This window comes from Calidris pugnax, unplaced genomic scaffold, assembly GCF_001431845.1.
Source record: "Calidris pugnax isolate Ruff unplaced genomic scaffold, ASM143184v1 scaffold69, whole genome shotgun sequence".
Taxonomy (NCBI): domain Eukaryota; kingdom Metazoa; phylum Chordata; class Aves; order Charadriiformes; family Scolopacidae; genus Calidris; species Calidris pugnax.
In genome coordinates, this window is record NW_015090859.1 from 7,427,666 (window position 1) to 7,454,996 (window position 27,331).

General features: G+C 37.4%; 1 protein-coding gene across 4 annotated transcripts in view; it reads left to right on the plus strand.

Annotated features, from left to right (window-relative positions):
• The window catches only part of FGF14 (fibroblast growth factor 14), a 418,625-nt gene that overhangs the window by 303,775 nt on the left and 87,519 nt on the right, over positions 1-27,331 (plus strand). For 3 of the 4 annotated variants that reach the window (XM_014944154.1, XM_014944156.1, XM_014944155.1), the window contains 2 exons: positions 7,890-8,000; positions 15,586-15,689. In XM_014944154.1, coding sequence (XP_014799640.1) covers positions 7,890-8,000; positions 15,586-15,689 — 215 coding nt within the window. The remainder of the gene's footprint in view (positions 1-7,889; positions 8,001-15,585; positions 15,690-27,331) is intronic. The other variant, XM_014944157.1, reaches the window with a different exon arrangement.

The window sequence follows — 27,331 nt, forward strand, 5'->3', positions numbered from 1 at the left end:
AAATTTAATTCTAAGTCATTTTGTGAAAGAAATAGAACTGACTTCTAATATTTCATTGCTTTGGGATGCAGCATGCAAGGACACAAATAATCAAGACTGTAAAAATAAAAGTAATGTTTAAACATATAGTTCTAAAAATATGAATTATCTAGGAAAGGGAGAATCAAATTCATTCTTTGGTACGTTAGGTGTTATGTGGAAAACATTGTTACATTTGGAAAGGTCATCTATGCCCATCTGTTAGGTGTTATGTGGAAAACGTTACATTTGGAAAGGTCATCTATGCCCATCCTATTATGCTTTCAACATTCAGTGACATCTTCAGAGAAATCTCATTCTTAAAACCCATTTATTTGCCAAATCAAAGGGCAATGCATTAGTAAAATTTTATACACAAGTTAAATGGTAATAGAATCTGTCACATTGTGGTGCTTTTGTATTTTTGGAATGTGACTAAAATAAAGTTTGGTCTTTCACAGGGCCTTTTTATGGGAAGCTAACAAAGTGGAGATTATTGAAAAAATGACGACACAAAAATTACATAACTTTGGGAACTACTGTTTAATGGTTTTGTTTTAAAGAGAAATGTAAAGCAATATTTTGTTGACGTTAATGTTTTACTGACAGAATTCAGAAGCAAGAAAATACCAGGTAAAACTAAGACGTTCAGGTATAGAAAGGAGTCCTATACAAAAAACGTAGAAAATGACTTTACCTAAGTCAAGAAGATTCATAAAAAGATATTTTTTAGGCCTATGTAAAATTAAAAGAATAAATAAAAATTGTAAGAGCAAGACTGCTGTAACAGGAAACTTTAGACAATAGAATTTTTAGCATTTCAAAGTACACTTTGAGAAAATGAATGTAGTTGCAAAGGAGATTTTTTATGTCTGTCAGAGAGTGTCAGACAACAGTTAAATGCATTAAACTGTGATTAGTGCTATCTAAGTAAGCCTGGGAGTAGAGGCCAGCTTCTTCTCGATGTTTTTGTGTATAACATCAACTATTTTAGATATTAAGAAATTAGAGATCATTGAATTTTAGCGTATTAGAAGGAACATTAGTCAAAAGTGGAAGCTAGCAGTTCAGGAGAAATCTCCCAACAAATTCATGTTTTGCAAGATCAGACACATCAAAGGTATACAGTATAGTCCAGTAGGAAGATAAATGCAAATTATTAAATTAAGTTACTAAAATTAAACTACCATCCCCATGTAAAATTGTGATTTTGGAACAATGTGCTTTTTTAACAACCTAAACCTCTTCCCTTCCCAACAAATACCCTCCAAAGATAATATGGCTGGTAAAGGGGACTTAACAATCATGCTGTAGACAAGTTCTGTTAGATGCAATCATCTTGTGAATCTGAACAGATATAAATTATCCCAGCTAGAAGCCAAGTGGCTGTAATTCTATTGATGATCAGATTTGTTCAAGTAAAACCACGTAGCAAGAAGCAAATGGTATGTAGTTTGAAATGTATTGTAAGACCTAGAGACAAAACATCAGTGCACACAAATGGAAGGGAGCGCAGTTTGCAGTTAACATAAAAACATCTGCGCTATAAAGGCAGGGATGCCAGTACAACGGGTACAATGCTGGGCTTTCAAGAAAAGCAACCATTTTGCACAACTCTGACCCGCTTTCATAGTTTACCAAGAAATTTCATCAGCTCTGTGGAAGTGCCGATGACAATGACAGTGCAGGAATGTAGGAGGACTCTCTGTCTCTCCTCAATGTGCTCTCAAAGCAAGGTTCTGCGGGAGACGAGCTTGTGATGTGAGGCATGAATGGACAAAAAGTAGTGTTAAAAATAAACACCGAAGTTGGGTGCCCTGTAATCATTGTGAGGACAGAAAAATAAGTGAGCACAGAGAAATAGGCTCACAAAGCCACCGCGCTTCAGAATAAGTACTATTATTACTTATGGGAACAGGGAATAATGGAAGCTATTGCTTTTCTAAGTTCACATAATATCTTTTTCCCCTCTGTCCTGAATAGAGCAAAACTTTCTTTAAAAAATATTTTTATGTCAAGTTTTTAATTAAACTTTAGTTTTCTGGTGTGTATTATGAGTTACTGAAAACTTTATTAGAACCAGGGGGTGCTAGCATATGTGTCCTTTTTTTAATAATTTCCTATTAACAGTGAGAGAAAGTAAAACCAACAGGATCAGAAACTTTGAAACATTGAGACACCAGATGACAGGACAGTCAAAAAATAAAGAAGTTAGAAGCGTATAAAGCTTTTGAATGCAAAAGTTGTATCATAAGAACAGCTCAACAGTTTAATAATGAAAGAACATTACAGTTCTAGATGCCTTTTAGGATTTTAACACCTTTAAATGAAGTACAGAGTTCTGTGGTTTGAATTTCCCGTTGCTTATGTACTTGCTTTAGGAATCTTGCTTTTGTGATTGTGTAACAAGCGTATCAGAGGATCCTGCACTTTTATGTGCTGGAATGACAAAGCAAAACTTGTGAAAAACAAGGGAAAAGGAGTGTATGTGATAATCTGTACTGACTGTACCTGTCAGAGTACTGTTGCAATTAAACAGTAGGCTTGAGAAGGCAGCAACTTTTGGAAACTGGGAAAAGCATCCCAGCAGGAACCGGAATACTTGAGAATCCAAAAAGGAAATGTCATTTCACATGGGATTTGGTCCCTCCTTCTGGAGCTGAACCGCCTAGTGGAAATGTTTCTAAAATACTGAGTAGTACTGAGAGAAGTTTTGAATAGTAAAATCTGAAGCACCAATGGGTTTCTGTGCTGAAGTCAGTGAAGGCTTTTTTGAGCTGAGGTCTAGTGGATGGACTCTAATCCTGCCCATGGTGGGTAGTAAATTATTATACAAAGTAGAGTGGCTTGAGCAGGAGACACTGCAGGAATCCCAGTCCAAAACAAACAACACGTGCTGTTTAACACTATTGTCAAGGTACTTCCATGTGAGAAGTCAGGAAAAGTGGCCTTTTACGTGTTCCAGACCTTATACTCTGTGCTTTGGGTGTGTGCTTTGCTTTCCAACTTCCCAAGAAATCCAGGGGCTGCAGCTTTTGGGGGGTTTTGGGGTTTTAAAATCCTAATGCAGATTATAAGTGTTGTTGCTATTTCAACTAAAGTTTAATAGATGGGAGAGAAGATTCCTAACAAATTCTGATCATAGCATCAGTGAGCAAGAATCATGGTGACTATTGGAGCGCCAGAAATCTTTAAAAAAAAAAGATGCCTGATTTATAGTGCTATTTTTAGTACTGAAATATCCAAAAGCAAAAACTGCAGGAGGATAATGCAAGGAATAAAGAGAAAGTAAGATGTGAAGGACCTGGAGCTACCAGTTGTTAATGTGAGTTTGATGCTATGCTATCTGAGCAGAACACACCTCTAAATACTGGCTTTCATTTGACTCGCTGAGCAACTCATTTTGTGGTAGGCTGATAATTGACTGGATAGTGCAGTTTATTCTCCATAAGAATGTGAGTTGATATGAGGCTAACCCACCATTAAGCATTCCCTTGCCAGCTCAAACAGGCTCTTATTTAGTACCGTTACTCAAAAGCGGAAATAAATAATGACAGGCAAAAAAAGCCCTCCTATGGTAAAAACTAACAATTAAAACTCCAGCGGATGTTAAGGGATTAATTTTTCATGGTGTTAAAATGCAATGGGCATATTCACCATTGTTCTTTTGGCATTGTGAATTCATCGATGTCTGAACAGAAAGGTAAAAGCCTTAACACATGTATTTAATGACTTAGTCCCCTTCTTTATTTTAAACCTATAAAAATTCTAGAGATCTGTCCCGGCAGCCTGTGGAGGTGGGGAAGGAGATGCTAAAGCCATTCTGTTTGTGAACAGAAAATATTCTTAATTCAAAACATAAAATGTCATAATTGTTCTAAAGCACTCAGCCTATTATGAGTTAATGCCAAAGCCGTGTTTTTGTAGTCGCTATTTGAGGGAGAAGAGAAGACATCTTAATTAAACTCTGCCTTTGTTAAGAACATCAGAAAAGCTACTGACAGAGTGTGCATGCTAACCGCAATCGTGCATCCTGCCGTCACCAGCGACAGGGAAAAAAAGCAACAAAAGCGAGCTGCAAGTGGCTGCTGTCATACAGGTTACTGTGGAAGAGAGGCTTGAGAAGCTGTTGCTTTGTCCATTGAATACAGTATCTTTGAATTTTTAGCGACAACTTCTAATAACTGCAAGTCAGAATAATTCTTTCCATGGTGGGGCATTACAGACTTGTGACACTGAACTGTTCGACATCAGAAGTCAAGGTGCAAAATAAGGTCAATAAAAATCATTTGGAGACATTGAACTGTTCTTTGATTTTGATCCATGGTGAACTTTGTTCATTTGGGTTTTTTTCCCCTGAAGTCAAGGTGTTTAAAATTAAATAGAAAATGTATTTTTCACATAATCACCTGGTTGTTATGGCTAGGACTTTAAGTGAACTAGTAGCTAAAAATTTATAATGAGATCATGAGAGCTGGGACTTCTGGTGGGATTGTCTACTCTCATTCTTTTCATTTATGTTTTATTATTTTGCTGTATTCTCTTGCCATTCCCTTTCTCTTTCATGTGAGAAGAAAAAGGCATGCATAGGACATAAAGGGTAAGGGTAATTGCTGGTCTGTTTACTTGTATCACTGTGGTGGGAGTTAAAAAACATAATGTACCCAGGGCACCCGTGGACAGGCAGCATCAGTCTTCTACTGGTGTTTCAGGGCATTGCTGATCGCTCCTGCTTTCTAGCAGACAGTGTGTATGGGGGGAAGGTGTGGTTAAGAAGCATTTGAGAAACTCATCTGAAGCTGGGACTGTTCCTGTAGTATTATTAAGTGACAATGGGTAGACAAAACACCAGAGAAATACAGGGACTAGCATATTTCTCTTTTCTTCTCTGCTTGCTGCCCAGGTACCTCGAAAAGGACCTGAAAGAATCATTTATCTTTCTGCAGGGAGAAGAGATAAATCCCTTGCTTGACAGGATTGTCTGCTTCATCTTGGATATATTTACCTTGAGGCTGTATGGAGTAGATTTTTTGACTATTGCTTATTATGACATGCATTGAGATTAATGAGTCATTTTATACAACCCCATCACTAAATCTGGGTTGCTTTTTGGCTAAGATCAAAGAAATACCATATCTTGTTGTCCAGTTCCCCAGTTTCGTGAGCACTGTTCAGCTAAACATTTAGTGGTCACTTACTTTGATTTGTAGATCCAAAGTGCTGTGATACCTAGTAACTAAATGTTATGATCAGGAACTAGTAAAAAAATGCATGATTAAATTACTTGTCAGGAATAAAAGTTTTAATTTGTTAAGGACAGGTGGGATTTTCAGGTAAAAAAGATGTTCTTAGGAGGGTGAGTAAAAAAGGTTCTAATAATCAACAAGAAGAAAGTAAAAAGAAAGCTGCAGTTGCTACGTTTCCTGGGGGAAAAAAGACCATTTTTGCCATTTATTAGTCTAAAGAGATGTATTCTGCACAATGAAAATATTAATTAGTAGCACATTATTAGTTGTAAATTCCAGTTTCAATGAAACATTCAAGTCAAAGAGACATTTGGGGACAATTTTTTTTCAGTTCTCTGGCAAATGAAATCATTAAAGTTGTATACCAGTGAGATGAAACACATGAGTAGGATCCTCTGGTCTCATGCTATAATAGCTATTATTTTGTTGTGTTTGGACTTGAGTGAACAAAGAAATGGGGAATTCATACCCTGTCTCATCACAGCCTGAAATGCTAGCTGAAATGCATAGCTATTCACCAAATTCTTTTCATTCAGATGAAATTTTGGAGAGTTGGTAAAGTAGAGTTAATTTTAAATAATGCTTTTGGCAAAAACATAGATAAATGATCGTGCAATTTCTTGTTAGAAACTAGATTTTATTTGTGGATTTAGAAAAATTGATGCAATGAGTCACTTCTAAGTTTTGCATTTTTCCCTTGAAGCAGTAGGTGTAAACAGCTGGTGATAGTGAGTTGACTGTCATTTGCCTTCCTATAAGATACTTCTTTGAGCTAGAAGTGATGAGAAAGAATCATTTATTCATGATTCTTTGGGTGTAGAAACTGTTTTTCAAAATACTAATATTTTTCTTGTAAATACTTTTTAAAGGTCTATTTTTAATAATTTTGTTTCAATATTTATCTTTAGTCTTTAAAGATGCCATTTTAATATGTGTAAAGTGAGTATGTTTAAAATCATCAGTTTGGAAGTGAATATGGAAAGCATGTGTTAATAGGAATAATGCCTGTGTAAAATGAACTCTTAATTTTTGAATTACGAAAATATTTTTGAGTTGCCTGATAAAGTTGATTGAGACAATACATTCAAAGTAAACACAGTTTATTTTTTATAAAGATTAAAAGTATTTGTTTCTGAATATTCTTATATAAAGACAGAGAAACTTTTGCTAATGTAAAAATTTAATAAAGCAAAATTTGCAGTTAAAGGCAAAAAAAAAGTTGTAATGTGCTTACATGTTGATCATCAAATGTTGATATTATTTATTTCCATGCCTCAAATGTCTTACAGTGTTAATATGTATAGTAACAGATTCTATGATATTTACAATTTAATCTTATCTTTTTAACTTAGATGGGTTTATTGTTTAATATGACTTTGTAATTTGGATATTCAAGAAAAAACTTGCCACTTTCACAATCATTTCATGGAACTGATCCTCCGTAGAAAGCTTCAGAGCATCCCACTCAGAGGCAGTGTTGTTTATTACTGTTTATTTTCACCTCCCCTTAGGATAATGGGACTAACCCAGCATGATTGATTGTGAGAGCAATTACACACAAATTCAATGAGCATTTTATATTCTGGCCACAGGGTTGCATGGAAATAATTTCTGGTGTTGTTAGAAGTTCACCTGTTCATCTTATTACGTATCTGTCTTAAAGTCTCTATGATTTTAGTTCATAATTGCACAGTTAAGCATGATATGATACCGATGCTTTTAGCGCCATGTCCCCACAAGTTTATGTCCTGGCTGCCTGGAGTTGGGCCTAATAGTTTATGTTTAACAATATTAAAACCACATCATCACACAGAGGTAGTGCTGTTGATGTGATGTCCTTTCCTCAGCACTGAACCACTTCTGCAGCAGCTTAATTTATGATTTGGTAAGGCACCATCCTTGAGATGAATCACAAAGTTGTGGCTTGGCAGCCCAATTTTTGGCAATTTTCATGAATGCAGAGTATTAAACAGGGTAGCTTAACTGTTCAGCTACCTGAATTTCCCGTATACTTTTAGCTTACTGAGGGTTTTCTCAGGTTTTCTCCTCTGTTGAAACATGGTTATATCTTGCCCTGACTGCGGATGCTATTCCCTGGGGGGTGGGAGAGGGCAGGTGAATTGTATCCACTTCTAGATTGGTAAATATTTTGGGAACTCTTCAGATGGGACTGTTACAAAATATTAAACCAGATAAGTTTATAACTATTGGTATATAGTGAAAGCAGACAGATCTTTTTGTGTAAGTGTCCTTAAAACTTATGTGAAGTATAGTAAGTTACTCACTAATATGAAATGAGTAGGGTTTTTCAATTTCTAAAATTTTTTGCAGGCCTTGATCTAGTTTAAGTCTTTGATTATGGGTGTTTGGGGTATTCCTGTTTTCAGTGTTTTGTCTCTGTTGATTACAATGAAGGATGTTGGAGACAGACAACGGGACACGCAACTGGCCTAACAATACTCTGCGGCGAGATTTTTCTCCAACTCCATCAGGAGCTGTCCTGTTGTAGTACTTACTTTTAAGACAGCAATGCTGCTTCACCAAACTTCCTCCTACAGTGAGAGAAGTAGGGATAACTCTTGGAAAAAGTTTTGAGGCTAGTGACAAAATATGTTTGTCTTTCAGATCCCCAGCTCAAGGGTATAGTGACCAGGTTATATTGCAGGCAAGGCTACTACTTGCAAATGCACCCCGATGGAAGTCTCGATGGAACCAAGGATGACAGCAGTAATTCTAGTAAGTGACTGCCCCAGGGGAATGTCTTAATCACACACGCAGTTTGCATTGCTCGAGTGTGTATGCGCAGACACGGTGTTAATGCCTTTGGAGGGTTTCTGAATGTGTTTTGTCGAAAGGAGAAGGGTTTTGTCCCTTCGAAACCTAATGACCGCCAGCACAGTTTGTGCAGGACATTGGCTTAAATATATTCCCTCTGCAGGGGAAGCCCTGAGCGCTGATGAACCTCAGGGGTGAGATATTTAGGCCAATGGTTGTCTTTCGGTGATTTCACAAGAATGATAAAATTCAAGATATATTTTATAAAAGCAATATATGTAACATAAATTTCTTATCTTCAAGTAATTGACAAACCGAACAACAACAACAACAAAAAAGGAAACAAATTCTTTGAAAAATCTGATCATGTGGCCCTAATTCAGCAAGGCAAATAAGTGTATGTCCAACTATCAAAGTCCTGCTTAAAACACATGCTGAAATATCTTGCTGAATTGGGGCTAAAGACCCTAAAATCCCTATACCAGCAAGAATTCCACTGATTTTAAGAGAATTTCTGCCAGTGTGGGGACTGCGACAGTAGCAGTTTTCAAAAATATTCCCAACAAAAGTGGTCTTGAAAGGTTGTGTGGGTCACTGCTTTGGTACTCTTTTCCTATGATACTGCCACATGTTTTCATTCAATGAGTATATATACAATTGATAATTTCAGCTGCAAATTATAATTAAGCAAACCTATTGTTACACTAGAAACAGTTTATTTTAAATTTTCTGTTTAGCAGAGAACATTTGTAATTTGTTTATTTTAATGATAATGGCATATTTAAGTAACATATTTCTGTGTGATCTTGAGGTCTATTTTAAACATTTTTAATACAAAAGATTTATTTTCTTATTATGTATGTATACATAAGCCTCTACCTTCCTAAAAAATGTTGGAATTAGGTTATAGAAATTAAGGGATTTGAGCGTTCTGCTTTACTTTGGTTAGGTGCCTGTTTTATCTGCTAATGCACGGCTGTCATTTTTAACACATTTCGTCAGCAGATAGCATGATCTTTTATTGTTCTTTTTTTTTTTTTCTTTAAACTGAGAAAAATAATTGATATATCTATTTTGATGTGTATTTCTCTGCTTCTTTTCCAAGTATCTTTTTTTCTCCCCTGTTCCTCGTTTCTTTTCTTCCCTCAGTGTGTCCATGTCTTACACCCACTTCTGTACTGGACCAGACACTGAGACTTTGTACAGACAAGACCATTATTGTTTTTTATAGAAGCTTTGCCTATCTGAAGCCCAAGAAATGTGTCTTACAGTGCAAGCGTGTCTCTCTCTCTCCCTCTCCTTCTCTCTCTGCTTATCTTTCTCTTATTTTCAGCTTCAGTGAGGAGGTGTGTATGACTGCAACAATTTTGGAAAGTTTTATGTTATTTCTGGTTTTTTTGTAATCTTAGAACTCTAGGGATTTTGAATATTTGCAAAGCTAGACCATAGTGCCTTACTTTCCTCTTTTTGCTGTTATCAGCTTTACAAATCTTCCTTATATTGCTTACTACATCCTTTTCCCTGCTTCTCCCCCCTTCCCTGCCTTTCTGGATTTCCGTTTGTCTGCCCCTCTCTCTTCTCAGTTGTTCCAATATCCATAATGAACGTTCTATATTATAGATATTCTAAAATGTAGAACTTCTCCAAACCCAACCAAATACCAGATAGAAGTATTGCAGATTTTGGATAAGTACTGTTAGATAATATTGTATTTTACTTCCACATGACTTCTAAGCTAAAAAAAAGTTTTTTTCCATGAAGCGATTTTTTTTTTCTCTTTAGCTGGTGTGATTCACTATTTGTTTCTTCACTAGTCCAATTTTACAATATTGTAAACTAAAGACAGGTTAGGCCATAAGGGTGTAAAATGAATGTGCTTGCCAGGAAAGCATACAATCTCCCCCTTAAATTTTGCTAGTATATATGATACATATTGAGAGTTGAGAAGATTGATCCATTTTGGTATATTCATGAATATATGAATGTGTCTGCTTCTTTTGTGCTGTCAGTCTTTCTCCTCAGTTCTTTTCCCTTTCCACCATTTACTTCCATTACCTGATGAACTTAGTGTTTCCTATTCCTTATTTACCTGATGAACTTAGTGTTTCCTATTCCTTTTCTTTATTGCAACATATTTTGTGTTTTCTTTTTACTTAAAAAAAAATCATCTCATGGGTAGAATTCCTAGCCTTTTCATCTTTTATTTTGTGAGCTCCTTATCATGATAATTTCTGTCTGAGGCTTACCAGTAAATAAATTTTGGCAGATGCTAGAGGAGAAGGTATGGCCCCATCCTGATGGGCTCTGCTTGGGAGGGGGAAAATCCTGCTTCTGCCCAGCTTGCGGGCTGCCTATTTAATGCACCCTGTGTGTGAAGGGATAGGCATATATAAGATAGCTGTCAGTAGGACAGATAGTACTGTCCTTGATAATGAGGCTGACTTCCATTTAATGTGTGTTTTATAAAAATGGAGGAAGTAGAGACTGCTGAAGGGTGTGCATTCTGCCAGCCTTCCACCCATCTTCTGCACTGTTCACTGTCCCTGAAGCCTGTGAAAGAGTCCTTCTCACACGCTGACCATCTGAGCAGCTGGGTGTTGGAGAAGCCAGAGTGAGTGGATTAACAAGGGACAGAGAAGTGATTTTTGTTTTTTTTAGTTCGGCAAGAAAAGTGTTTGAAGCTTAGTCATGCTCTTCAGCAAGAAAAGTGTTTGAAGCTTAGTCATGCTGCTACTTTTTGTGCTGTTGCAATTTATTGTGTCAAGCGGTTACAGGACTGCTTGAAGTTAAAATTCCCTCAAGTGCATATATCATTTTGTACTCATTTTGTATGTATGCCAGTAAACATAAATTAACACAGTAGAGGTAGTGCAAAGATTAAGATGTAGTCTGTTCAAATTGAGTGGTTCTGTTCACAACCATTTTTTGTTTGTCTTTAAAGCTTCTTGGTAGTCTCTTTACGTGGATTTTGCTTCTATCTCAAGTCAAAATGAGTCTTACCAGTAGTTTCAGTCAGCTGCTACAGCTCAACCCATTATCCCAGTTTGCCTTAAGTTTGAGTAAAAGCTAGGGTCTGCAGAGATAGATGGCAAGATTTTTTTATCTATTGCTGTGCACAAACCCTGGCATGAAAAAGGAAGAAAGATGTGACTGCTTGTAATCGCGTCCCTCAATGTACTTTCATCTGCTCATGTTGGTGGCTGTGCTGTCAGAACCCAAACGAAATAGAGTGAAGGGCTTCAGTTCATCATTGTAGTTTCTGTATATTTCTTTACCAAGTTAGTGATGTTTAGTGACAGAGTACGAATTAATGTACCAATTGGTTAATGGTGCTAAGTTTCCTTAAATCACATCATCAGACCTAGGCTGTTAGCTTTAAACCATCTTGTGTTGTGCAGTCTGTATTTTTTTGCCAAACTCTCTGTGACTTGTGGAAAGAGGATTTATTACATCGATTTTCTTGTTTTAGCTGGTTTTCGCTTTTTCCGTCCTCTCACACCTTACAGTTTCTGGTTTGTTTTTGTGGTTTGCTTTTACTAAGTGGAGTGATGGTGGTTCAGGCTGCAGGCTTGGTTACTAAGGTCCTACTCTGCATAGCTGTCCCACTCTGTCTCTAATTTTCCTGGATTTTAACAGCAGTCCTCAGCTTTACTTGGTGTGAATGGAATTTCCTTCAGTGGCCATGTTCAGCCATGCTAAAAAGCATGTTTTAATTACATCTTGTGTCACGTCAGGGAGGTAGAATGGGTTTGCTCTATAAGAAATGGATGGACTGGTCTCTGAATACCAACTTCCCTGCCAATCTAAAAAATGTTCTGATGGAGTCATCATTTTTGCCTGTAGGCCTGCAGACAGAAACAAAGAAATAGTTGCCTTCATCTGATTGCAGATTTGATGCTGTGGGAAGTTTTGTTAACTGACACCAGGGCAGTGCGCATACATAACAGACAGCAAGTTTATAAGCCTTAAGCAATTAGTCTGTAGCAAGCTGCTTGAGAAAACCAGTAATCTGTACTGGCAATTTTCTTGTAGCTACATGTCAGTCGTACCTAAATAGATTTTCTCAAGGATATGGAAATATCTGATTTCAGGCAGTTCAGATTTCAAGTTAATATACTATGATGGTATTACATAAAAAAAGGAAAAAGGAAATGTTGTGGGTTTGTGTTGTGCTCAAGGAAGGACTTGTGACTTATCAAAAAGTGGATTTTAACTGTAACTTTGGCTAAAACTTTTGAAGGATTAGAATCCAACTCAAATTTGTTCCTGCAAATCCCCTCCACATCACCTAACACAATAACTTTTTTTATGCCAATTGTTGCTGTTAACTGCTGACCTCCACCCCCATTTTCTGATCTTGTGTGTGGTGGGAGTAGGCTTAGGGAAGGGAAGAGAAACCATCTGCTTTACAGCGGTGGTTTAGGTGGAATACAAAGCAAAGCTATGGGAGTGTGCACAGGCTCAGCGCCGAAGAGGAGAAAAGATTTTACTCACACCATTTTTGCCTATTGGCTCACTTGATTTCCCTGATATTCCCACGTTTTATTTACAGTTGATTTGCTAGGCTTATGCTTGAGTTTGCATCATGGGAGCACTGAGCACCAAGAAGACTTATATTTTCTGAGCTGTTCCAGCTCTCAACTCATCTGTGGACTCAACAGGCTGGGTTTAGGCACATAAAGATTTTCAGCATCTGAACTCCCCACTTAGTTTTGGGTTTGGATCGTCTTCAAGACAGAGGGAAGCTGGGGGCTTGGTTCTTTTTCACACCCCACTTAAGTAAGGGCTTAGCTTTGACTGTGAAGACCTGAAATGCCAGCAAACTCCGGAAAGCTTTCTCTTTTTCTCAAGGCAGGCTCTCATTAGAGTTGGGGATAGCACAGGTGAATCCTAGGAATGTTTGAAATGGGTAATTGGGCACAGAAGTTCTGCTCAGTAGCGAGTACTGCACAGCCAGGTTCTAGAGGAAATTGAATTTCCTTTGGCCAACTTCAGAGAACATAAAACCCACATGCTGACCTCAGGATGAAGCACATTGCTGAGCATTTATCAATCAATAACTGAATGTAGACTGACCTCCCTAGTTTCACACAAGTCTGAAAGATTTTTTGGAAAATACTGAATAATCTGTATGTGCAAAATTACAGCATTTCAGATCCCTCTAAAATTTTATGGTCTTAGACTAATTACAACAGCTCTGACAATCTCCGTGGCAGTAAAAGATACATTATATCCCCTCCTCCCTTCCTAAATTCGCCAGCAGCTATAAGCAGCTCTAGAAATTTTATAGGTTGCATAAAATATTGCCCTGTTACTGGCCTCTATTTCGCCTTCCATTTTGGTTGCTTTTTTCTAGCTTTGCTGCTTTATTTGTATTGGTAATATAGCAAATTATATCTGCGTTCCAGAAGCTTTGACTGAACCACTATGATTTGGAGTTATTTTTCATTAGCAGTTTTCCCTGGCTGACTTGTCTTTTGTGTTCACCTCTTTTCTTTATATGGGTATTGTTTGCTTTTCCTTCCTGATGTACCCCCAATTGTTGCTGCCCTCCCTCTAGCATGGTGTTCTTATCCAGGTTTCCTCCTGGAATTTCTTTTTTTCTAGAAAAAAACAAATTTATCGTCACCTGAAACATAGTTTTATTGTGGCAAACTCCCCCTCCACCACCCACAATATTGGGTTTTCCAGTTTTGACATCGTTTCATTTGAGGGTAATGGCGGACTGTTTTTTTAACTTTCAAATTATATTGAAAATTCAAAAGCCCTGAAGTCATGCAGTGTTTAGCCTATATAGTCTTAGGATATCTTGTCTGTGAGTGCCATATTTCACTGGTTTACACTTAAATAGATTAGAGAGGGAACCTTTTCTGCGTTCAGTGTTTTTCTAGTGAACAGCCCAGAAAGATCCTAGCATGATGGAGACTTTTGGAAAATACAGAAATGAAAAAGCTATGTATTTGTGCTAATTCTTGTCTGATGTCTTCTCTTCTATTCTTCTTTTTAACACATAAATTTGTTTTGTCTTCTTCCAGAGCACTTCTGAATATATTTTTCTCCTGCAGCTGTAGAAAGTGCTCTGCTGCAACAATTCCCAGCTTTATACTGGCTTTATGTGTTCCTAAAAAGATCTTATGTTACATATTCTTTTTCTACATGAAAATGTTGAAGGAAAAGGTTCAAAACCTATATTTTTTCTCATCTGTAAAGATTTGATCATCTTCTTCATAAACTATCTGTGGCTTTGTGTCCTTTGACCAACCAGGACTTTTCACACCCTCAGAAAATGTAGTTATCCACTGCAGTTACGTGACTCTTCCTCTTGATTTGGGATTTACCCCAGCATTCTGATTACAGATAGCATTACAGGGTACACTTTCTGGTCACTCCTATGGAAGTCCTTCCTAAATTTTGAGGAACTCACTGTAAGTGTTACTGTATTCCTGAGACCTGGCTTGGTGGAACCATGGCCGTTGCTGCCTCTGTTGAACACACAGGTTGTGCTTTTGGTTTTCATCCAAGTACTTGTGAATCTCTGACTCATCTGCAGTGAAAAGCTGCTTAGCATGAACTCTAGCTCATCCAGATCTTTTCTTCTGAGACTGATGTGTGCTTTGCATCTGATTTCCTAGTATGAGTCAGTTAAACTTAGTATAGGTCTGTGCGGGCATAATTTTAGAAGAGTTGGTCTGTGTCTCTTACTCATATCACTTTTTCTTTTGTTGTTCTGTGGTGAGGCTGGTAAAGTCCCGCTCTTCACACTGGTCTTTTTTCAGATAGTAATCAAAGCTGTGGCTGGTTTTGTTGTTACAGAGGTGTATATCATTTCTAAGTTATCTGCTAGTAGTTGGGTTTTTCAACCATTTTTTTCCCCCCAGCATTTTAGTCTTTGAACATGTTCTATATTCAGTTCAATAGCATTTATGCACATATAGAGTCAAACATATATTTCAGTCCTTTCCTGAACTAAGATAAGCCTCTGCCATTACCTGAGGGCTGTGTACTGCTGCTTGTACCAAATATATCATTCACAAAAGGAAACCGGTTTTTGGATTTGAAATCACAGACCCCTTGAAAGAAAACTTAATGATAGTACATTCTAATTCAAAACCATAAAAATGCCTAAGAAAATAAAAAGCTACTTTCCAGAATCAGAGAGAGGTGTTTTCCACAGGATATCTCACAAGTATTACCCTTATGATCAGTCTACATTGATGAAGGAACTCTTGGGCTCTTTGACTCTTTTCAGATTACTTGAGATACTCATGTCTGCAGTGCTGCATAAATGATTATAGTCCAATCTTCTGTGCTTTATATTTGCTAGTTAGCACTTGTGCCAAATATTTAACTTATTGCTAGATAGATACTTAGGCTTTAATTTTAAAGTTTAACTTTACTAGAAGCAAAATTTTCTGAATTAACTTAATTTTAAAATCAGAAAAAAATATAAAGGGAGTAGTTTTTTTTTTCTTTTTATTAATGATGTTTATTAGAATATTGTAGTAACCATAGTATATTCATATCTGGTCATGTTTTTTCTTCACAGCGTTATTCAACCTTATACCAGTGGGACTGCGCGTTGTTGCTATCCAGGGTGTAAAGACTGGGTTGTATATAGCCCTAAATGGAGAAGGTTTCCTCTACACATCAGTAAGTACCTTTCTGAACTGTGTTTAAGAGGCACAGCTGAAGTTGAAACCTACATGGGATTGCGATGCATATTCACTTTTAAGATGTTCTATAAGGTCCATATATGTATACACATGTACTACACACACCTGTGTACCCATGTATGTATGCAGCTTATCTATAAATGGGATATAGTAGAAATTACTTTGTGCTATGTATGAAAGTCTGCATGTTAGAAATCCTGAAAAAAACATTCCGTAGAGCTTTTCTGCTAGGCTATACTGGTAGTGTGCAATACACCACAAAGATTATTATTTTCAATTAAATTCTCCAGAATTTTTAAATAAAGACCTGTAATTATTTCCTTAGTGACTTGTTGATCAGAATCCAAAAGCTGCTCCGACAGTTACTTTTATTGATATGGCTTACAAATGTAACTTCCATCTGAAAAGTCATTAACAGCTTTACAGTTTGTCATCGTAATCTTGTAATTGTATGCTTAGCATTATTGATTTTTTAATTTATTTCAAATATCAGGAAAATAAAGAATTCTGTGAGGCACTGTATCTTTGTAGAATGATCAAAGTTTAAAAAATAATCTTTTGAGTCACAAACAAGACTTCTGGATAAAGGGATCGGAAATTCCTCAGATTGTTTAAGATATTCCAAATGATTTAATGCTAATCAATCAGTGCGTTGGGAATATAAAAATCCTCAGTTTTGTTTAAATTTACTGGCTTAAACACCTTTGAAAGGCAAACAGACTTTAATATGAACAGGCAGTTCTGTCAGGTATTAACAAGATGGCTTAAAGGATTTTTCATTACTATATTTTTATTGCCAACTATGTTGAATTTATTTACATAGGGCTTTTTCTATTTTTTTACGTCACATAGTTCTTTATTCCCCATTGAATTACAATACTCTGCTTTGTTTTCAATGTCCATTGAAAGGAAATTGGACAGATTAAGTTTCTGATGCCCTGAGGGAAAGTATTCTGTTTGTTTCAAATACTCAATTGTCTTGGAAAAGCTGATTAGGAAGAAATAATGGAACTAATCTTGAATGTCAATGTCATGACAAAGAGAAAATTCCTCCTTATAAAATGTCTTCTGGAAGTATGATCTAAACCATTTATTTTCTTCTGTTCAAGATAAAAAATTTCTATCATAGGAAAACATGCAGTATTTTCTGTTGGAAGGAAGAGAACTAGAATCAAAAACCTAGAGCTATTAGAGAAAATGCACTGCTGGCTACCCATTTCTGTCACTTCATGTGGGGAGTTCATTTCAGTATGATGGCATGATCAGTGCTTTTTAAATGTACAGTTAAGAATACATTCTTGTCCAGCACTGTTTCTGAAGTGAGCCCTTCAGAAAGAGATATAAATCTCAGAAAACGTACCAGATTCCTGGCAGGTAACTCTGCACAGGGAGGGACCCTACATGAACAAATTTTGGCAGCTGATGTTGCTATGTATTGTTCTGGAAGTGGTCTCAGTTAAATGAATGGTGTCATCTAGGGAAGGGAAAGAAGTACAAGGCAAGATAAGAAGAGATGGCTGGATCCAAACTTCAAATAGATGTAAACCTGACCCTTAGAACATCCTTAGAACAAGATGCTTCTGTCACACCAGTGAGAATCTGAATTGCTTTGTTCCTATGTCTTCTTTTTGAGCAACACAGATTACTTAGGGTGTGGTCAGTCTCATGGATATAAATAAAAGATTATGTATAAGGATGATGTTATCCACATGTTTAATGTTTTGCAGGATTGCATATTCTTCATTGCCACTAATGGACTTGATGGCTTCGTATATTCCTGTAGTTACTGGCAACTTTTTAAATACTTCTGATTTGTTTTGTGAACATTGTGTTTTGAGTGTATTTCACTTAAAAATGTCTTAGGAGAGTGTTTCAATCTGTCACTTTACCTTGTCTGAGGTAAGGATGCGAGTATTTTTGGAATGTATTTGTGGAGAATGAAAGATGAGTGGCCCATTAAGTGACAAAGAGATAGAATCATAAAATCATGATTTAAGATCATCAAGCTCAACCATCAACCTAACACTGCCAAAACCAGCGCTAAACCATGTCCCTAAGCACCGTGTCTGCCTGTCTTTTAAATACCTCCAGGGATGTGACACATTAGAAAACTGAGTGGAAGCCTTTAGTTTTGATATGTCTACAAAATGATTCTCAACTTACACTTTTGTCAAGTTAAAAAGTAGTAATATTTGGTAATCTAATGGAAATCTTAAAAAGATTTCAAAACATCAGTAGTGCAATACAGGTTTGATTGTTTCCTATTAATGTATTGAAAACAATGACAATATATTTTTGTCTTAGCGATTGCCTACTTTCAGCTTAGAGACTAATGCATTTGAAAATAAGACAAAGCATCAGAGAGAAGTCTGACTTCTCCCTGAGGATCAAGATGAAGAAATACTATGTGCAGAATATTTTGAATACTGTCATTTGTAGAAAAATGTTTTTAACCAATCGTTTTCTATTACTGTCTTATTGGTGGAATTTTTTGACTCTGTCACTGTTGTGTATCTGTTGCACCTGCAATGCAGTTCTGTCTTACATGTCATATATGTTTTTCCCTTGGATGTTCAGGGGAGGATGTGAGAAAAAAGTTCGCAAGTTTCATATGCCAACAGTCATCATTGAAAAAAACTGCCATATAATGGGAATGCTAGTTAAAATTTACATCGATTTAAATATATTAGCAATTTCTTATAAACATTATAAAAAAAGAAAGGAAGCGTGCATTTTAGACTTAATAGCCTTTATAGACTGAGACTGAAGTCCTGTATAGTCCTTCTCTGCAGAATACCTCAGCATTCCTTTTTCCATTCACAGTATATGAAATCCGCAGCTTGTGAGAATATGCTGTGCATTGCTGCTGTTGTGGTTTGACTCCAATCAGTAACTAGGACCAAGCAGCCACTCCCTCACTCCCCCCAGCTGAGATGGGAGAGAGAATGAGAAGAGTAAGCATGAGAAAAAAACTCGTAGGTTGAGATAAATGCAGTTTAATAGGTAAAGCAAAAGCCACATACAGAAGCAAAGCAAAACAAGGAATTCATTCACCACTTCCCATCAGCAGGCAGGTGTTCAGCCATCTCAGGAAAGCAGTAATGGTTACTTGGGAAGACAAACACCATAACTACGAACATCCCCCCCTTCCTTCTTCTCCCAGCTTTATATGCTGAGCATGACATCCTGTGGCATGGAATATCCCTTTGATCAGTGTCCCCTCCCAACTTCTTGTGCCCTCGCATCCTGCTCACTGGTCGGGTGGTGTGAGGAGCAGAAAGGACCTTGAGAATTTAGAAACAACCAAATGCATCAGTGTGGTATCAATAGTGTTCCCATCCCAAATCCAAAACTCAGCCCCACACAAGCTGCTAGCAAGAAAATTAACCCTACCCCAGCTGAAACCATGACATAAGCCTCCCTTCAGAGATTGAAGGCCCCAACTCAATTATTTTTATCATCAGCTTCACATGATGTTGATTAATCAAGCAACAGCACTGACAAGAATGGTACTCGGTAGGAGCAAAATGAAGGTACAGTGATAGACCAGTTTTACAAATAGATTACCAAATGCAGATTTGCTTTGTTCTCTTGCTTTGGTTTTTTTTTTATATATTTTTTGGTTGGTTTTCTTTAATCTTTTTTTTAATGGCCGTTTGTGTCATTTTGGGAGTCTCTTGGTATTTTTCTTATTTTATTCTGCTATATTTAAGATTCAACTAATTCATCAAATTAGGGTTGGTTTTCTTTAATCTTTTTTTTTTTTATGGCTGTTTGTGTCATTTTGGGAGTCTCTTGGTTTTTTTCTTATTTTATTCTGCCATATTTAAGATTCAACTAATTCATCAAATTAGAACTAGGAACAAAGTGCAGAAATATCATAGAAGAGTGTTATGGCAGTATTTCTTTCTTAGAATGGCAATAAAAGGACAGCAAATTGGGTAGTAAAGTCAGTCTCAAGTGCTTTTCCTACCTATTTTGCCTGCTGCATCAGTTGAGACATGTATTCTTCCTTCAGGGATTGACTGAGTCTCGGTCCCTAACACACACCATCAAAGCCTTGTCAAATAAAGGAGAAGCAAAATCTTTGGACTTTGATAAGGCTTTGCAGAATTCCTGAGAGAAAATATTTCTCCACAATTATAACCTTATTTTTAAATGCATTTAAAGTAATTATTTTAATATCATTTGTTATTTTCTATCATATTTTATATGAGGACAAGAGCCTTTTCATGTTCTTTTTTTTCCCTTGCACTTTTAAGGGTTAGCCCACTTAAAGACTATCCATTAAGCTCACCCTTTTTGACATTTTGGCTTATTGAATCCAATTTTATTTCTGTGTGTATGTACACCTATACTTGTATATGTATATCCATATATATCTACTCATAATTAGGATATATTTATTTAGTGACAGCTTCCCAATTCTAGATGAATGTTAGTGAGCAATGAGAATTATAAAACAGAGTTGAGATTTATTTTAGATGGATTAATGAACTGTGAATAATTCAGTGTTTATGACTGACTTAATCACTGTGAAAGCTAGTTGGAGAAGCTGGATTTTTCCACAAAGAACCATCTTAGTTACTAGCAAGATTTTTGATGTAGTAGTTATGAACTGCTATTTGTTAAAGTCCAAAAATATGCCTTTTTCCTTTCTTGCCTTTGGAAAGGGTGGGCAAGACAAGGCTTTATTTCCAGGGTTGATTCTGTAAAAATCAAAAGGAGTGGAACTGGCTCCATGCACTGAAAAAAACGAGTGCAGCTGCGGGGATTCTCCATGGGGAACAGGTATTGCCTCCAGCAGGAAGATGGCAGTGCAGTACATGGCAGCAGCTTTTGTTGGTCTTGATGCTAATTTTGGCAAAAGGTTATTAGTTCAGCTTCCAGGTTTTGCTTCTAGGATTTTTTTGGCTATCGTAACAGGATGAACTCAGAGGTAAAGCTCATAATGTAGCAAAAAAATTAATTCCTAACTCTACAACACCTTTACCTGCTTGTGCTTTCTTCTTCGTTTTTCCTTTTTAACCATTTCTTCTGCCAGTTTTCACTGAGGCCTGAGATGTGGAGGAAACCAAAAAGGGAACAGTATGTCTGTGATATTTTCAGCAGCAGATATTAAAGTCACAGCGATCCACTGCATGGTTTCTTAGTAAGGCTGATGCACTAGAGAGGTGCTTTAAAAGATGACTGAGCCTGCAGGAGCAGGTCTTAACTGTCTGGTCACCTCTTCCAGCGTGATGCCTGGCTGGAGTTGTACGCTGCTACTCCAGGACTCCTGTGTGTGGGGCAGAGGGAACCTTGGTGGGAGGGTGTAGAGAGCAATGGAGAGACAAGGCTGCGTTTCTGGGATGTCACACCGACTTTTTGTAAAGTATTTCAGAATTAGAGATGGCACATTACTCGCTTGTAAGATGAGAGTTGGTGTTTAATTGGCCTTGGTATGTGGTGTCAAGGGTGTTGGAAGGGTGTTGTTTGTGGAGTGTTTCTGCAGCAGTAAGATGTCAGTCTGTGTCATAGCCTTCACGAATGAGAGAAAACATCAATATCTGTTACTGGGAAGTGTATTTGTTATACCACTCTCGCAACTCTCACCTGAAAAAAAAGCCTTTGAGGGTTTCTCCTGACATTTCAGCAGCTTCCCAGTGCTGGTATTTCTACTGCTTCTTTAAGCCCACACAATTGACCTGTTTGAGGAGAACAAAATTCAGCCTCAAGGAATAAGATAGGAGCACAGACAGTAAAGCCTGCAAAAGAGTGAGAACTGAAGTAATCCGTATTTCTAGTATCTAAATCAAAGTCAAGCGAGAAATAAGTTTCTGGTAGCTTTTCATAGAGCCTCTCTTTGTGCTTTGGAATAACAAAGCTTAGCATCTGCAATACTTTGAAGGTTCAAAGGTGCATATAACCTTATAATAAACAGAACAGAAGGAACGTGAAGCTAGGGAAAACCAAGAAGAAATGTGATGTTTTAAAATTCTTTTTTTTTTTTACAAGAATGAGCAAAAAGAGATTAATGTGACATTAAGGCAGCATTTTTCTGTTGATCTTGTGGTTGGCCTAGGTTTTGCCAGAGATTGTTCCCCATCTCACAAGGTACTGTAGAAATAGTTAGGAATATATCTGTTTAAAGAGATGTGGACAAATATGAAGTGGCTCTATGGCTTTAAATAGCTAGGCTTCTGTTCTAGTAGTCAGAAGAATATGGAACAATAGAATAGGGTAAATCTTGTTGCTTTTGAGGTATCTGTGTTTTTATGAAGGTAAGTACATCAGAGTGGAGTGACTCCTTTAATAATACTGTGATCAATAGGAAAGGTGCTTTTCTTTCTTATGTCAGACTTACCTGTTAGGGTCTCAACCTGCTGCCATGCTCTCATCTCCCAGTGTGGACTTTACTAAGACAAGGATAGGGCTTGTCATTATCTGTGTCTTGGAACTACCCTGGCACACTTTAGAGAGAGGAAAATTGGTGAATTTAATTATTTGAGAATCGCAGCTTCTGATAAAAACTTTTGAAAACTATGTTGAGTGGTATTTTTAAGAGTGTAAATACATCATTCCTATGCAAGCTCCATCAGCCAATTTTAAGGGCTTACCACTAAAGTGCTTTCTTATGTATGAATGTCTTTGCATAGCCTGTTATCTTTTATTCAATTTGGTATCAGTTGAAAAGTGACCTATATTTGCCTCATATAATAAATGCTTTTTTGAGAGGGGAGTAAATAACAAGTTTCAGGGCTGTGTTCTTTTGTAAGTTGGACTGCGTTGCTCAAAATGTAAACAAGTTCAGCATGTTCCAGAAGTAGCTGAAATACTGTCAGGAAGGAGGAAAACATCTGCATGGTTTATGCTTATTTATATCTGTGTTTGGAGGTAGATAATTTGTCTCTCAAGTTGCCTGCCAAAAATAAATACAGAAAATTGCTAATGTATTTATTTATTCTATGGTGGCACTTAAGGAACAACTGATAACATAAGCCTGCTATATTGTACAAAATAGTGTGAGACATCCCTGCCACAGAGAATTATAGAATCATAGAATATTTTAGGTTAGAAGGGACCTTAAAGATCATTTAGTTCCAACTCCCTTGACAGTGGCAGGGACATCTTCCACTGGACCGGGTTGCTCAAAGCCCCATCCAAACTGGCCTCGAACACCTCCAGAACGGGACGTCCACAACTTCCCTGGCTAACCTTTGCCATTGTCTCACCACGCTCCCAGTAAACAATTCCTTCCAAATATCTAATATAAATCTATCTTCTTTCAGTTTAAAATGGTTACCCTCTATTGCTACACTGCCTGATAAAGGGTCTCTCCTTACCTTTTCTGTAGGCCCCCTTTAAGTACTGAAAGACCTCTATAAGGTCTCCCTGGAGCCTTCTCCAGGCTGAACAACCCCAACTTTCTCAGCTTGTCTTGATAGGAGAGGTGCTCCAGCCCTCCTATCATATTTGTGGCCCTCTTCTGGGCCTGCTCCAGCTGGTCCATGTCCTTCTTATGCTGGGGCCCCAGAGCTGGATGCAATACTCCAGGTGAGGTCTCACCAGAGCAGAGTAGAGGGACAGAATCACCTCCCTTGACCCGTTGGCTACGCTTCTTTTGATGCAACCCAAGATATAGCTGGCCTTCTGGGCTGTGAGCTCACATTGTCAGCTGATATTGAACTTCTCATCCATCAACACTCCCAAGTCGTTCTCCTCAGGGCTTCTCTCAATCCATTTTCTGTCCAGCCTGTATTTGTACTTGGGATTGCCCTGACCCACGTGCAGGATTTTGCACTTGACCTTTTTGGACTTCATGAGTTTTGCGTGGGCCCACCTCTCAAGCCTGTCCAAGTCCCTCTGGATGGCATCCTTTTTCTCCAGCGTGTCGACCACACCACACAGCTTGGTGTCATCAGCAAACTTGCTGAGGGTGCACTCAATCCCACTGTCCATGTCACCAGCAAAGATGTTAACACTGGTCCTAGTACCAACCCCTGAGGAATGCCACTTATCACTGCTTGCCACTTGGACCTTGGACATTGATCCAGCAAACGCAGATCTGAGTGTGGCCATCCAGCCAATTCCTTATCCACTGAGTGGTCCACCCATCAAATCCATGTGTCTGCAATTTAGAGACAAGGATGTTGTGTGTGACAGTGTCAAATGCCTTGCACAAATCCCGGTTGATGATGTCAATTGCTCTTCCCTTTATCCAGCAACACTGTAATGCCATCGTAGAAGGCCGCCAAATCTGCCAGGCATGATTTGCCCTTAGTATAGTAGAAAAGGGCTATAAAATACATACTAAGTCCATGAATTTTTTTTCAGTGGGTTAGGTTTTCATTACATTTTTTGATTGAATGTGCTGAAGACAGTATTTTCTCACTCAAGATAAGGAAAAAAGGAGGCATGCACAGACACATGAGAGTTTGATAGGGCAGGAGAGAAGTGAGAAGGAAAGAGGTCAATGGAATGAGGCTGACATGAGGAGACTGTGATAAGCAGGGATTTAGAAAAGTGCAGAAATAGAACAGTTGAACAGAACAGAACTGCAGAAAACCCTATGATGGTATCATCATTGAAGAAATGCTCATGATGAGATCATTATTGTTTAAGTCTGATGCTTGCATTTGTTACTACCTGAGTCTTTCACATGCAGAAATGGCTACTATTTGAACTACAGTTCATCAACAATACTAATTCAAGAAATCAGCTACTTTGAATATGCAACAAAGATAATTAGTAATAAAGAGAATTTTAGTGTGGCTTCTTCATTTGCAGCAGCTGTTTCACCCTGCATCCATTTAAATGCTCTTCTGGGGGTAATAACAGAATTTGACTTTAGATTTGGAGTGATGTTTCTTGCCACTTAAAACAAATATGTGTGTCCTGTTTGGTTCATTAAGGTCCCCAGTATCCTTGACAGGACTTACTTGAAATTTTTTATCTGTCAGAAAAAGTTTCATATATTCCTACAATATTATTTTCCTTTCCCACTTTTATCTCTCATATGCACATGCAAAAAAAATCTCTTGATATATGGCCTCTCTTTCCCTAAGATCACAAAAATGCACATAAAATCATCAAGATTAAAAAAGCTGCTTTTCCAAACTTCTTGCTAAAGCATGGAAGATCATAGAGTCCACAGCTGCAATTGGACATTTTTCAACTAATAATTGTACGGCAAGGAATAGTAACTCTAGGTAGGTATGCTAAAATGACGGTAATCTAATCTCATGCTTCAGGAAGTAAGATGATTGCCACAGGGATCGAGAGGAATGTTGTCCTCAATACATGGCATCGCTTACTGTAGATGCGCTGAAGGAGGTTTGCCTCTGAACTCTTGTGCAATGGTCACAGCCAAAGGCTTGATGGACCAGCAGTTTAATCTAGTCTGTCAAATTTCCGCTTCTGGCATTTCTGTCTCTCTTGGTAACCTCTCCTGTATTTTTGGCCAATGTTTGTTGTGTTGCATAAATACAACTACACTTTTCTGGATGTTTCTTTATTCTCAGCTTTGTCATTCTTACACATTTGAGGTTGTCTGGAATCCTAAATGTTGAATGCTGCATCACTATGTATTGTATAGTCTTCCAATACCCTTCTTGCCTTCTGCTCTTTTACTTCCCTGGTAATTGCTGCTGCACAAGCTAAAGGATCATGTTTGAAATTTCTAGTTTTATATTCATGACTATTTAATCTTATTCATCCATTGCATCAAAGTATGAAAAGAGAATACCACAGATTTAAAATCTCGCAAATTTTAGGCAATTATCCAAAAAAAATGTTTCCAAAACAAAACCCTACTACTGCTTTCAATTTTTGGTTAATTGGTTTTATTGGACTATTAGTTCAAAATATTGAAGACAATGGTAGATTAATTTTCTGGTAAGTTTAAATTACTTTCATAATAAATTTGGTTCTTATGATATAAAGAAGACTTCTCACTGCATCTTCAAGATTTCTATGTAAGAAACAAAAATTAACTCTGCGTGGAGTAGAACAAGAGCAATTAGACACATGGTACTGTCTATCACTGCTATAGCTGCGTAGCTAATGCACCTTCTGTTATTCAGAGCTATTTCCAAAAGATATATGACTAGATACCAAGGTCATTAAACAGAAATGAGCTTTTAAATATTAAAAAATTATATAAAAATATAAAATAAAAATATAAAAATATAAGAATATAAAAAATAAAAATCTGATGGGCTGTAGAATCCCTTCAGTAAGGCAAAAATCTGCTTTTGTTATGCAAGAAAAGTTCAGTATTTTCTTGCAGAAATGAAATAGTTAAATGCATATTTTGTTAATTTTTAGTAATTTCTCTAAAACATTTAACTAACTGGTTCAGAATATTCAGTTTATAACCCGTAATATTAACATAAAAGGAAAATGTTGTATTTACCTTTGTAATTAAAGAAAATTATGCAAGCATCCTTTAACTTCAGAGAGCTTCATAAGGCACCCTACATATCCTATACTGTGATGATGTGGGCTCAAGTACGTGAGTAATAATTTATCGTCGTACCTTTGCAGTACAAGTCTGTATAATATGTGGTCCTTAAGATTGAGATGCAAAAGAAGGATGGGGTATTTAACGTTATTGTAGTGTGCAGCCCTGCATAATAGGGCTTTGTATAAAAGGTACATTTCTATAAATACCAAAAGTTGAAAAAAGCCACACCAGTCTTTACCACTGTTTTCAAATGAAAGAGTTATTTGCAGGCAATAGTCATAAATTTGTTAGTGTTATATATGTTAATGACTGATTTATATATAATGTACATTGTATTATAGAACAAAACAGGTTTCGCATTATTCTTGATTTTTGGGGGACTTCTTTTACCTTACTATTATACACTTTTTGTTGTTGCAGCATATTAATTTTTTCGCTTGAATAGGCAAGTATGTAGCTAAGATTAGTTAGTGGTCAGTGATATCCCCAGTAATCTTCCCATATGCCAAGTGTCCTTGTGGAAAAATTTGGGATGTTTCAGTTTCTTCCTCCTTGGTGAGGCAGCTTTAGCCGTGGGCTGGATCCTGCATGGAAACTTGACCATCTGGGCAGGCCTGTAGAAATGCTGATTCTGCGTGTCCTGACTAATGACCCCTTACCCTGGCCTCTTGCTTGTTGGCAGAGCCTATTAGTCTGGGAGCTGCCCTGGGGTATTCATGGTCCCCCGTCCTATGTGTGCATACTGGGGGCGACGGGGGCTTCAATCAGGTTTCTCCTGTAGGATTTTTTTTGGCCAGGGACTAGATACGGTGTGCGTCTTTTCAGAGCTGTGACAGACTGTGAGTGAATACGAAATATTCATATATCCACATCAATGGTTGGGATCATCTCTGAAGCCTTCTCATTCCCGTGGGACTAAACCTCTCTGAAAGCATAACTCGAGACCAAGGTTTTTTTCCCTTTAGCTAAATTTGTAGTTAACTATTTGCTGATTGGAGTTCACTTAAAACATAAATGAATGTGTTAGGACTGAGTTTTAGGTATCTGTACAAAACTGGCTAGGAAAGCAAGCATACAGTAACTTCTTGCATGTAGTTGTAGCAAACATCAAGTCTTCATCTCCCTCTTGGTTTCTCATGTCAAATTCCTCATTCTTCTACTCTCTCTGCTGG